Here is a 13,404-nt window from a genome sequence, read left to right on the forward strand (position 1 = left end):
CTTTTGTTTAATCCTCTGATAGGAGGACGAAAAAATGCTCGGACGAATTAGAATTCAATGTCCATAGAAACCCCTGATTTTTCTGCATTAGATAAAATTTGTTCCAAGGTAATTAGAACGTGAATTATACGTGTTTTTCACTAATTTCATGCGAAAATGTAGGTGTGGCTTCGCTTCCTTTAATAGTTCATTCTTGATCACGGTCACTGCTGAGAAATACTTTTATTAAAATGCATTTCAAAGCGATACCAGCTGCGTCGCCCGGCTTTGCACGGTCTACCTTGAAAATAAAAGTTATGTCAAGTGACGCGTGTTCAGCAATTAGACTTGAACAAAAAAAAATCAGTAAAATTTTGCGGCAGATTGCGGAAAAATAACCGAAAAAGAAAATGTTTTAAATCTCCCGATTTCAGGAAATGCCTCAAAACAAAAGTCAAAATTTAATTTGTTAATATTCGAGAAAAAAAATGGCAACATATATTTTTCCTCTATGAATTTCTTCATGCTAAATCTTTATACATAAAGGGCTAATCTCTGTCCGGATGTCCGGGGTAAACTTCAAAACTACTAGATGGATTTTAACCATTTTTTCACCATTGATAGCTACATAATCGGGGAACAACTTAGGCTATAATTTATTGCTAAAAAACTCAGTTTAAGAACGTCGTGATCAAAAGCAGTAATTGTCATTTCATTTCCACATCAAATGATTAGAGATTTAACCCATTGTTTCGAAAATTCGTTGCCTAACAACAGCATTATTAAAAGTAATCATAATGTAAATTTTGAATCAAGGCCTCTCTGGAGCAAACATGAGTCTAAAGTCATTTAAACAATTGGAAATTCCCTTTTTGCACACTTAAGTAAACATAGTACAGAGCATTTTTTTTTTTTTTTTTTGTGTACTATTTAAGTAAATAAAGCGCACAGTTTTTTTTTAGTGATCTTTGTTTTTGTTAGATATATTTTGGAAATTTTTCTAATTTTTATATGCTTCACTTTGCACTTTCGTTTCTAAATGAATACTCTTTCTTTCTTTATAATTATTGCTGTTTTACTTTTATGGGTAAGGATGAAGCTCAATTTTTAATGACGTCAAAGCGGTGTGTTTTGAGTTCTTTCACTTAAAACAGAAAACAAAAGAAAGTAGCGATTGTTTCTCACAATTATTACTGACCCAGGCAACGCCGGGTATTTTTGCTAGTATTTTAATAAAAGCACTGTTACGAAAAGTTGAGACGAAGCACTGGAGGAAAGCCTTCGAAAAATGGGGATTTTAAGTCGAAATCAAAGGGCCATTATTAATAGTTTTTGATTGATATCTCCACTAATTATTATCGGAGAATTATATTACACAGCCAATCATAAAGACGGTAAAATTACAAATCCATCGATACCTGGTTCGATGGTCAGTTCACTGACGTTCGGGAGAAGTAACTCGGGCATAGATACATACATAGATACGCTCAGTTTTTAATTATATAAGATTGCTATAAATTAAAGCAATATTTAATTGAAATGAGTCACCGTCCTTTGGTGGAATAAAAGGTTACTGATTTAATTTAATTAAAAAAAATCTCTGCTGCCTAAAGCAGTAATTGACTCATATAACTTATTCCTCTCTGTAAGGGAAAAAATTTCCTTTTTACGAACTCGACGCATGGACAAATTAAGACATGGTCATGTGGAGCCAGGGCACCCACGGAGGGGGGATGAGGGCCTTAAGTCCCTCCCAGAGATCAGATGCAATTCAGAAATGGCCATGACCCTCTCGACCAAACCAAAGAGAAGGCCTAAAATTGGGTTTTTCGGTCTTTAAGGGGTTACTGTACCTCAAAAATGATGAAAGGATAAAAAAAAAATTAATTGCTTATTTCAAAAGTAAAAACTATTCTGAACACAAAGAAAAAGTTTCATTGCTTTAGTTCAAATATTTAAAAAGTTATGAGTGGTTTTAGGCCATGCTCGCTATGTGTTCTTATGAAAAAGAACAACTTTAAACTGCTTTTACTCGATGATGGTTTTTTGTGTGTTTTCATGTCATTAGAATCACTAAGGATTTTTCTCTATTAAAGATACAGCTTTAAAGGAATACTTTTTGCAATTGGGATAACCTATTTGACAAAACTGTGCATTGGATAAGCATTTTATAAATGACTCAAATGTTTAAAGCATTTTGAACCTTTAAAAACCATTTTTTTTTAACAAATTTGATTTTTTATATAATTAATCACAGAAATTTTTTTAATAAACTCATAAGCAAATGAATGCACAGATTTTTACAGATGATTATAGTGATCGTTTAGCAAAAAAATTTTTTTAAATTAGAGCAAAAATAAAAAAACCTTAAGGATTTCAAAAAATTGAAATTTTCTTCAATTTTTTGAATTTTTTAAAAAAGTAGACAATATTTTAAAATTTTGAAAATAAATTCTTGATTACGAATCAAGTATGCATGTTATGGTTTCAAAGAAATATAAAATTTACTTAAATTTAAAAAAAATGTTCGAATGGTACTGTGACCCCTTAATTTTGGAAATTTTACGAAATGGTTGAAAATAACTCTTCTTAAAATACAGCTCCTGTGAAAATCCTTGCCGAATTTGGTCCAGATCCAACGAAAACTGGATTTGTATAGGAAACATATAAACATACACACATTACACACATATATATAGGGTGTATTCCGTTTTAACCTGCAAGACCTTTATTTTCGCAACCGTTATAGTCCTAGATCTATACTTCCAATTGTAGACGTGTTCAAAGTCAGAGGCAAAGTTAAGGTATTGAAAATTTGAAGCAAAAATAAAAATGAGTCAAGAAATACAAAACTTAACTCTTAATACGGGCCCCAGGTCCCCTAACTTATACTTAGGGAAATAATATCCATTGAATGATATTACTAACACAAAAAACTTGACATTTGTGCGACCGAAACTCAGGGAGATATTCCAGTTCAAAGTTTTAAGGGACCATGCAATAGATGAGATTGGAATTTTTCGTCCTCTCGGAAACTGATAGATTGTCGAAGTAAAAAAAAAAACGAAGTATTCATATTTTTCATTGCTATTCAAAAATAAATGTTTTGCCATGACACGCAAGAGCACAATATAAAAGCTCGTACAATAGTACAATTTGAAAGAAGCACAGTCCATGCACATAAATACTGTTTGACCGCGGATTGTATGTAATTTGGCAATCTGCCAAGTAAAGACTATTCCATCTGAATGAATCTAGCTGGGGAGAAGGGGAAATAACGATGGGATTTTGATGTACGCGTTTTATGATGTCACTAGTGCTTTATTCATTTATTGCATTCTCTAAAATAAAATTGGGACATTTGTGCGACCAAAACTCAGGGAGACATTCCAGTTTAAAGTTTTAAGGGACCATGCAATAGATGAGATTGGAACTTACCGCCCTTTCCGAAGAATGGCAGGTCGTCGAAGTAAGAAAAACAAGGCAGTCGGACCTCCATATATCGAAGTAGCAAATTGCCGGGAAAAAATCCGATATATAGAAACAATATGTTTTTATCACAAAAATCTCCTAAAACAATAAAATTAAAGCTAATTTTCTTGTATGAAACCCAATTTCTAATTTATACGAGCATCGGATTAAACGAAAGTTATGAATTTAAAAAAAATTTACAGAAATTACACTTTTGCGCCTTCATACATCTTCATTCTTCGGCAATTCAACTTGATCCGCAACATGAGGGTATTTTCGTTTTGACAATGTAATCAAGAGAAAAGTAAAAAAATCAATCTACTTAACCTGAATGATTTTTACTGAAGCTAAAAAGACTGAAAATAATCAACAGACAAAAGGGATAACTTGAAACTGATGTTAGTGTTACTGGTTACAACAGTGGCGCACACAAGGGAGGGGTCCAGGGGGTCCGGACCCCTCCCATAAGTCTTGATATTTTTCCTGATTGATTACGATTTTATGTATTTTGTACGTAGAATAGTTTCAAACAAAGGTAAAAATATTTTCATTTCCAATGATTAGTGAAAAAATAAAATCCTCATGTTAAAAGATTAAAAAAATATTGTGAACTTTTCCTTTTATGAATTGTCGCTAAGAAGCAAAATGGGGGTTATAAATGAATACGTGGTAATAAACCATATTTTTAGTTTTGTAATTACAGATTAAAATTACATTCTATGAACTTGAATCCATTTTTTAATTATAAAATAAGTAAAAGCGTAAATTATTTTGCTTTCTGGTTATTTATTTAAGCCCATTTCCTTAAATAATGTTAATTATTTATTCAGTAGTTTATTTTTTACTGTTTTTCGATTTCGAGAATCGATTAAATAAAGCCAATATGATTGACACCGAATTGGGGTATGATATGAGAATGAGGCTTTCGATCTCGGACCCTCCCCTTGCAAAATTCTTGTGTGCGCCACTGGGTTACAACTAAGATTTGAAATGAGCTTGAGGGAATTTAAGAACTCCAGAACGAAACAACGACCTATCTTCACACCCCTCCACCCCAGATTCCTTATGAGTTTCGTAGCAACCTTTAGTGAACATAATTTTCTTCCCTAACCTTCATTTTTCATGAGTTAGTTAAACAGTCTAAATTGGAAAAAAAATCTACGAAAGTCTAGAGAAAAATTTCGATATATAGAGATTTTTTCGATATATAGAAACAAATTTTCTGTGTGAACATGGAAATGTGCTGGGATTTCGACATATAGAAAATTTCGATATGTGGAAGTTCGATATATGGAAGTTCGATATATGGAAGTCCGACTGTACATATATTTTTCATTGCTATTTTAGCTACACAAGACAAAACTTCGAATAATTTGAAAAACCACATTCTACGCACAAGTATAATTTTATAAAAACATGTTAGGTGCTATATTTTCCCCCCAAAAGGCGTTATTGACGGCGTGTGAAAACTGGTGTATGTCACAGAACTTTGCGTTTCATATCTCGGTGAAGATTGGTCGCAAAAATGTCAAGTTTTTTTGTGTTGGAATTGTTTTTGAATGGAGATTATTTCCCAAAATATAAGTTAGGGGACATGGGGCCCGTATAAAAAGTTAAATGTTGTATTATTTGACTTATTTTTATTTTTATTTCAAATTTTCAATATCTTAACTTTGCATTTGATTTTGAACACTTTTGCAATTGGAAGTATAGATCTAGGTCTAACGGTTGCGAAAATAAAGGTCTTGCAGGTTAAAACTTAACACCCTGTATATACACACATAATTTCTGTTTTATTTAAAAAAATTAAAAAAAATTAATTAATTTGAATTTTGTCATCTTGAATTCAAATTATGTTTTTCGCAATCACGAGTGTGTGTGTGTGTAGGCGTGTGTGTTTGTGTGTGGGGCGAGGTATGTGTGTTTGTGTGTAGGGGTATGTGTTTTTGTGTGTGGGGGGAGGTATGTGTGTTTGTGGTGTAGGAGGTATGTGTATGTGTGTATGTGTGTGTAGGCATGTGTGCTTGTGTCTGTGTGCAGGCATGAGTGTTGGTAGTTGTGTGTATAAGTGTTTGTGTGCGTGGGGGCGGGGTATGTGTATGTGTGTGTAGGCATGTGTGTGTGTGGGGGGGGAAGTATGTGTGTTTGTGTGTAGGAGGTATGTGTATGTGTGTATGTGTGTGTAGGCATGTGTGCTTGTGTCTGTGTGCAGGCATGAGTGTTGGTAGTTGTGTGTATAAGTGTTTGTGTGCGTGGGGGCGGGGTATGTGTATGTGTGTGTAGGCATGTGTGTGTGGGTAGTTATGTGTGTATGTATGTAGGTGTCTGTATGTATGCGTGTGTGTATGTGTTTGTGTGCGTGTGTGTGTAGTTGTGTAAGTATGCGCGTGTATGCAGGACATGGATGCGACCTGGAGATGGCTTCCGCTATAGGAGTAGCATCGTGAGGAGCCGGTCGACGGTGATGGTGCGGAGGGTGGCGGTGGGAAAATGAAATGATAGGACGCCAAAAACAGTCAAATGAAAGAAATAAGCAATCGTGATTGCTCAGCAAATGAACGGTTGTTGGTGTTGTGTCGGGATTCAGAAAACCACGCAAGAGCACTTCAAACATTCAAAAAATATATTTAATTCATTTACACGCAAATTACAACAGCAGAGATACAATCTGCATGTGATACAAAAATGGTGGAATAGCCTCTTTGGCACCGACATAAGCGATTAATAGTCATGAAATACACTCGTAAATTTCTACGTAATTCGTTTAGTGCTTTACTAGTCTCCTTTATACTAAGCCTCCGACCTCCGGCATTTTGGAACCCTGCGATACATTCAAACTGTGTATGTTAGCATACATACAGGGGTGATTGTGAGTTCATCAAAAAATACCTGAAAGTTTTAAAGCGAGAACGGGGGGAGGGGGGTAATCTTTGGCCCCTATTACTTAAGTGCACCTTTGCCATAGTATTAAATAGTTCTGAGTCAAAATATTGTGTGTACATTTGGTTAAATTTTTAATGGGTTACAAAGTTACGTTTGAGCTGGTGTTATACAAATTATCTTGACATTTGTACATCTTAAGGGATAGGTGTCCATCTTAAGGCTCTTTCAGGTTTATTTGATGAGCATTATAAAATTAAAAGAAATTGCGGAGGTAGGGAGATAAAAGCATAACAAAAAAAAAACATAATTCCGGTATTTTCGGACATAAAAATACCGGAAATACGTCCGAAAATACCGGAAGTTCGGTAAAATACCGAAACACAATCACCCCTGAATACATATTTATCAAACAAAAATAATCATCTATTCAGTCTCATATATCTCTATACAGTCAAACCTCGTTAGCACGAACTCGACTAGCGCGCCAAAATATTTCGTGTTAGCCGAATTTCCCGCCAACCGATTTCCACGTTTACCGGATTTTGTGTAAGCAGACAATTTTTTTTGTTTTTGTGTCTCAGAAAGTATAGGAACCAAAGTACCTTTGTACAAATATGTACACCCAAGCATTTATGTTTATAATTTAAGTAAGAAACACAAGTCATTCAAAACAGAGGCAATGGCTATTCGGACCATTTCTCTAAGACTGTATTTTCAAACGTCTGATTTTCCCTTGATCTCAAGACTGGATTTTCCTTGCAGTGTTGACGGGTAAAAAAAAAAAAACTTCATCGCTTTTAGACCTTAAACACTACATGTGCAGAAGAAGTGTCCAGAGTTAAACTTTTTTTTTTTTTTTCACGATGACATTTTACATTTAGGTTTGTCATCCACTTGTCAAAGATTTCACTGATCATCAAGCTTTTTTACTGTAAGCATAGTCTACAGCTTAAGTTAGTACAGTACGAAACCTGTAAAGTTGACCACCTTTGTAAGTTGACCTGTCTAAGTTGACCGCTTTTGTCAGGAACGGAATGAGTCCTATCTTACATAATAAAGGAAAACCTATGTAACTTGACCACCTCTCTATCTTGACCACCTGTCTATCTTGACCACTAATATACACAAGTTTTGGTTTTGAGTATTGTAAAAACCCTTTGTAAGTTGACCACTTGGCAAAAGCATTAGATTGTACTAAAAGTTTAATCAGTTATGCCTCAAATAAGCAACCAGACATTTAAGAAAAAGAGTATTTGTTTCTATCAAAAAACATTGGACTAATGTTAAGTCCCAGAAAATGCGCCTAACTTCAATAAGGAGTTATTTTGTTGATAAGTAGATTACCACGGTTACAAACGCACAAGAAAAAAATCAAATGAAGAATTTGAGTCACTTTAAACTTGTTATGAATTTTTAGGAATTGTTAATTTCAAGTAAATAGTTTTTCATAAGCAATGACACTTTTTTTTTTGATCGATTTACAGAAATTTTAAATTTGTATGATACCTTACCCGTCATTCTGGTGAATAATCGCTAAAAATATTTAAACACCATTTTTTCTTATTGTTTTAAAGTAATATTAAACAATGAAAGTAAGTTTAAAGTATTCCAATTAGTTAAAAAATGAATGCATGGGGCAAGAAATGACAAAAAAAAAAAAAATCATTGCTACCCTCTATAAGTTGACCACCTGTCTAAGTTGACCACCAAGGTACTGCACCGCAAGTGGTCAACTTACACAGGTGTCACTGTACTTACTAAACAACGTGGTTTTCCCGATTTTCCTACACAATGAGAGGAGTTTTCTCGCCGCCATCCATGTCGCTTGCATTCAAGTGCAGATCTTTCGACTTTCGAAAGTAATTTCATGTAAAATCATTGGGATTTTCTTTTTTCTTTTCCCTTTTTTCTTCAAGACCTTAAAAGTTTCTTCGTCTAAATCCTCTTCGTATTAAGCGATTGATTTAACACTAATTTGAAGCTTTATCTTACGGGGAATGGCATTTATTTCGCTCTAAGCGAAAATTCGCATTAAGCGAGTTCGCGTTAACGGGGTTTGACTGTAGCTCATATATCTAATCATTAAGTGTAGACATAAATATTATGCAACATATTTCTGTCTACACTTTATGAAAAGATGCCGCAACCAACTGTAATGAAAATTTTCGGTGGAAATGTTTACTTTATTAAAAAAATTAATAAATAAATAAAAATCAGCGAACGAAATTTTTTGCTCGAAGACAGAAACAAAAATATGACTTACGTCGCCACCATTTTTATCCGTCGTGCTTCAATTTTACATTTAAATGTTGTTTAGCATCTTGCTTTGAATATATGACGGTTTTGGAACTTTATAAAGGTTTTTGCTGGCTTATAATCTGGGAGAATATTTTACATCCTAATGGCACTTTAATTTTATTTAATGAATTTTTGTATTTTATCAATCACATTTTTTTATGTATTTGAAATTTTTTTATAAATTTTTGTGCCATATTTCATTAATTCGATCAATCGAATTGCTCGGTCCCGAGAAACTTTAATGGCATTTCAATCGAGCTGATTGGAACCGAAAAATCTTAATGGAACATTATATTTTTATATTTTATTGGTTCGACCAATCGAGTTGATCGGGCTCAAAAACTTCTATTGGTTCGACTAATCGAACAGATCTGGCGCGAGAAAAAATTGTTGGTTCAATTAATCGGATCGATTGGGTCCGAAATAATTGCATTGATTCGATTAATCGAATTGATCGAAGTCGAAAAAATTTTATTGGTTCGATTCATAGCATTGATCGGGCCCGAAAATTTTTTGTTGATTCCATTAATCGAACTGATCGGGCCCCAAAAATTTTTTTGTTGATTCGATTAATTGAATTGATCGAACTCGAAAAAATTTTATTGGTTCGATTCATCGCATTGATAGGGCCCGAAAATTTTTGCTGATTCGATTCATCGAATTGATTGGGCCCGAAATTTTTTTGTTGATTCCATTAATCGTACTGATCGGCCCCAAAAAATTTTTGTTGATTCGATTAATTGAATTGATCGAACTCGAAAAAATTTTATCGGTTCGATTCATCGCGTTGATCGGGCCCAAACATTTTTTGTTGATTCGATTAATTGAATGGATTGAACTGGAAAAAATTATATTGGTTCGATTCATCGCGTTAATCGGGCCGGAAAATCTTTTGTTGATTCGATTAATCGAATTAATCGGGCCTGAAAATTCCGAGCAAAAGCGGGTACTTAAAAAACTGGCCGTTGGAAAACCGTGGAAACATTAACTCTGGGTTTAAGCATGTGAACAATTACAAAACTATTACTATAACTATAATACAATAGATTTGTTTAATAAGACTCACAAGTTAGAAAATGCAATGCAAATTTAGTCACACATAATTCAGCTAACTTTTATCTGTATTGCACTGTTGTTGATGCAGTTAACTTTGATTTGTTCTTTAAGATTTAAACTGAAATCTATATATATAAAAATGAATGTTTGTCTGTATGTCATCCATGAACTCAAAAACTACTCGGCAGATTTGGCTGAAACTTTCACCGTTTGTTATTTTTGGTACTGGGAATGTTTATAGACCCGTTCGAAAAAAATCCGATCTATAGTTCCTTTTTTGTTCCAATTTAAGTCACAATCCATTGGATAAATACGAATAAAATTAATTCGCGTGAAAGATCTCATTGATAAGAAGTTAGCTGTTGGCATTTTTCTTGAGTTTGAACAAATAAATTCTTTCTTTACTGTTTTATGGCTTTTCATGCAACGGGGGGATTTAAAACTTTTTCTATTTGATATTTTTAGTGATGGATTGATCTTGCAAACTGTGGGAGTACAAAATTTGAGTCTTCACTGGATACCTGGACCGATGATTATGAAAATTGCTATATCTATGTATTTTTCCACGGAGAAGGTGCATAATATGCTCATTGAAGCCACTCGCCACCAGGTGGCACTGCAGAGTAGCAACTTCTGCCCCGTTCAACCGATTGTCATGAAAATCAGTATAATGATGTATTTTTTTTTGTTGTCGTAGCAACGCGCGTCGGGTACAGCTAGTACATTATAAAAGTCAATTATTTTTAGATTGGATTAGCTGTAGAGTTTAATAGCATGAAAAAAAAATTAGAATAGCTAACACAGTGTTACTTTTTTTTTCTTTTTAATCGGGTTGCGTTGGAGGCTTTACCTTTCGCAGACCTAAGTGCGATCCTCCGGTATAACATCCATTTTTTTTTATCATGTGGCTCCACAGTCGGCGGATGCCACTACCACAAGAATGATCACACACAGTTTCTCCGCTAGACTGCGGCACCTGGACACTTATCGTTGCGAAACTGCACTAGGAATTTAAATAAAATGGCGCACGTGGAACTTAGGACATAGAGAGAGCACTTGTCGCTTTATTGCTCGGTAAAACCGGGATCTCGCCAAATTCGTGCTCTTCGTAAAAGAGTTTGATTGCATTTAGCGCCGAGAAAGATCACGGGGCTCGAACGTATTCGCAGTCCCTGGGAACCAAAATGGCGGAGTGTTCGGATATTGCGTATTTGCTTCGGACGACGCTAGGGAACACAAAAGCTCAGCATATGTAGGTGTCCTTCATCTCGCTCTGCTCGGCGAACTCCTCCAGGTCCAGTTGGCACGCCTTGCCGAACGTTTTGGCGTTCACTTTGGCGTTCGAATCGGCTGTCTTGGCGGCGTCTGGCGCTTCTTTGGCCTCCTTTTCGGAATGCTCGACAGCCTTCGAAGACCTGCAAGCAAACAGAGGGAGCTGTCATCGCACGGCGCTAAAAACATTTCAAAATTATCGGAGGAATGTTTTGGTTCCGAAGATTTTTACAAGCATTGCAGTATTACATAAATATATTATAAATTTATAAATTTTAAAAAAATTATAAATATATATGTATAAATTTATAAATTTTATTAAAACATTTATATTAAAGCGCGGATGTCACTGGCACTGAAATTTTTGACACCCAATTATCACCGCAACAGTGCACAAATTTCAATGGCGCAGACTGCACCATTGAAATTTTAAGGGGGTGTTTGCGGGGTATTTTGCTCATTTGGGGGCTGTTGCTTTGGGGGGGGGGGTGTCTTCGCTATAGTTGGGGGTGCGCCCTTGCTGTTAGGGAAGGGGGCACTCTTGATCTCACCTTTTGTTATATTTGCAGTAGTTTGGAAAATATGATTTTTTTTTTTTAATCGCGTCCATCATTTGGGCTCTCTTACATGGTTTGCCTTAAAATCAAGGGGAAGTTTTATGGAACAAGCCCAGGAGAAAATTCTGACTGTGGTTGTGTCATACACAAGAAAAGAGAACGGGAGAGAGTTTAAAAAATTCCGAGAATAGAAAAAGTTTGGAGACTCTGCATCAGCAATGGTGTGGGGGGGAGGGGGAAGGGGGGTGTGAGGGTTCCGTAAAAAGCAACTCACTTTCTCTTGTCGTTGGGGCGGTAGAGTCCCTCCTTCAGAACTTGCAGGAACTGCACCCAGAGGTCGTCCATGTGGAGGCCCGCCTTGTTCTGCACTTTCTGGAGGATCCTGGGAAAAGAGGACAGAATTGGTGACTGTCGGACGTCCTTTTTAACCTCTAAAAAAGCATCTGCGCTTCTTTTACGATCATTTATGAGTCTCGTTCAAGTGAAAATTTTCCATTATATTTATTTAACAATAACAATGAAAAAAAGGTCAAATCCTTCTCTAAACTATCTTTAATTTACAACGATTTGATTTTCTATTTTAATTTATTCCTGCATTTATGAATTGAATTTTATCAATGAATTAATATTAAAAAAAAAACTACATTAATATCAAATGTTGTCCCCTACAAGTTTGAAATATGCATTTGAACTGGAGTGGTTGAGTAAAAAGTCTTTTATGATCATTTATGAGTCTCGTTCAAGTGAAAATTTTCCATTATATTTATTTAACAATAACAATGAAAAAAAGGTCAAATCCTTCTCTAAACTATCTTTAATTTACAACGATTTGATTTTCTATTTTAATTTATTCCTGCATTTATGAATTGAATTTTATCAATGAATTAATATTAAAAAAAACTACATTAATATCAAATGTCGTCCCCTACAAGTTTGAAATATGCATTTGAACTGGAGTGGTTGAGTAAAAAGTCTTTTATGATCATTTATGAGTCTCGTTCAAGTGAAAAATTTCCATTATATTTATTTAACAATAACAATGAAAAAAAGGTCAAATCCTTCTCTAAACTATCTTTAATTTACAACGATTTGATTTTCTATTTTAATTTATTCCTGCATTTATGAATTGAATTTTATCAATGAATTAATATTAAAAAAAAAAAAAAAAAACTACATTAATATCAAATGTCGTCCCCTACAAGTTTGAAATATGCATTTGAACTGGAGTGGTTGAGTAAAAAGTCTTTTATGATCATTTATGAGTCTCGTTCAAGTGAAAAATTTCCATTATATTTATTTAACAATAACAATGAAAAAAAGGTCAAATCCTTCTCTAAACTATCTTTAATTTACAACGATTTGATTTTCTATTTTAATTTATTCCTGCATTTATGAATTGAATTTTATCAATGAATTAATATTAAAAAAAAAACTACATTAATATCAAATGTTGTCCCCTACAAGTTTGAAATATGCATTTGAACTGGAGTGGTTGAGTAAAAAGTCTTTTATGATCATTTATGAGTCTCGTTCAAGTGAAAAATTTCCATTATATTTATTTAACAATAACAATGAAAAAAAGGTCAAATCCTTCTGTAAACTATCTTTAATTTACAACGATTTGATTTTCTATTTTAATTTATTCCTGCATTTATGAATTGAATTTTATCAATGAATTAATATTAAAAAAAAAACTACATTAATATCAAATGTTGTCCCCTACAAGTTTGAAATATGCATTTGAACTGGAGTGGTTGAGTAAAAAGTCTTTTATGATCATTTATGAGTCTCGTTCAAGTGAAAATTTTCCATTATATTTATTTAACAATAACAATGAAAAAAAGGTCAAATCCTTCTCTAAACTATCTTTAATTTACAACGATTTGAT

At 34.1% G+C, this 13,404-nt stretch overlaps 1 protein-coding gene across 1 annotated transcript in view; it reads right to left on the reverse strand.

The window, feature by feature from the left end:
* Positions 1 to 10,502: 10,502 nt before the first annotated feature.
* The window catches only part of LOC129232430 (patanin-like phospholipase domain-containing protein atgl-1), a 108,952-nt gene continuing 106,050 nt past the window's right edge, over positions 10,503 to 13,404 (reverse strand). Inside the window, exons 7-8 of the mRNA XM_054866575.1 lie at positions 11,791 to 11,898; positions 10,503 to 11,102 (exon numbers count right to left, since the gene is read on the reverse strand). Coding sequence (XP_054722550.1) covers positions 10,931 to 11,102; positions 11,791 to 11,898 — 280 coding nt within the window. The 3' untranslated portion in view covers positions 10,503 to 10,930. The remainder of the gene's footprint in view (positions 11,103 to 11,790; positions 11,899 to 13,404) is intronic.

Source organism: Uloborus diversus, unplaced genomic scaffold, assembly GCF_026930045.1.
Source record: "Uloborus diversus isolate 005 unplaced genomic scaffold, Udiv.v.3.1 scaffold_12, whole genome shotgun sequence".
Lineage (NCBI taxonomy): Eukaryota > Metazoa > Arthropoda > Arachnida > Araneae > Uloboridae > Uloborus > Uloborus diversus.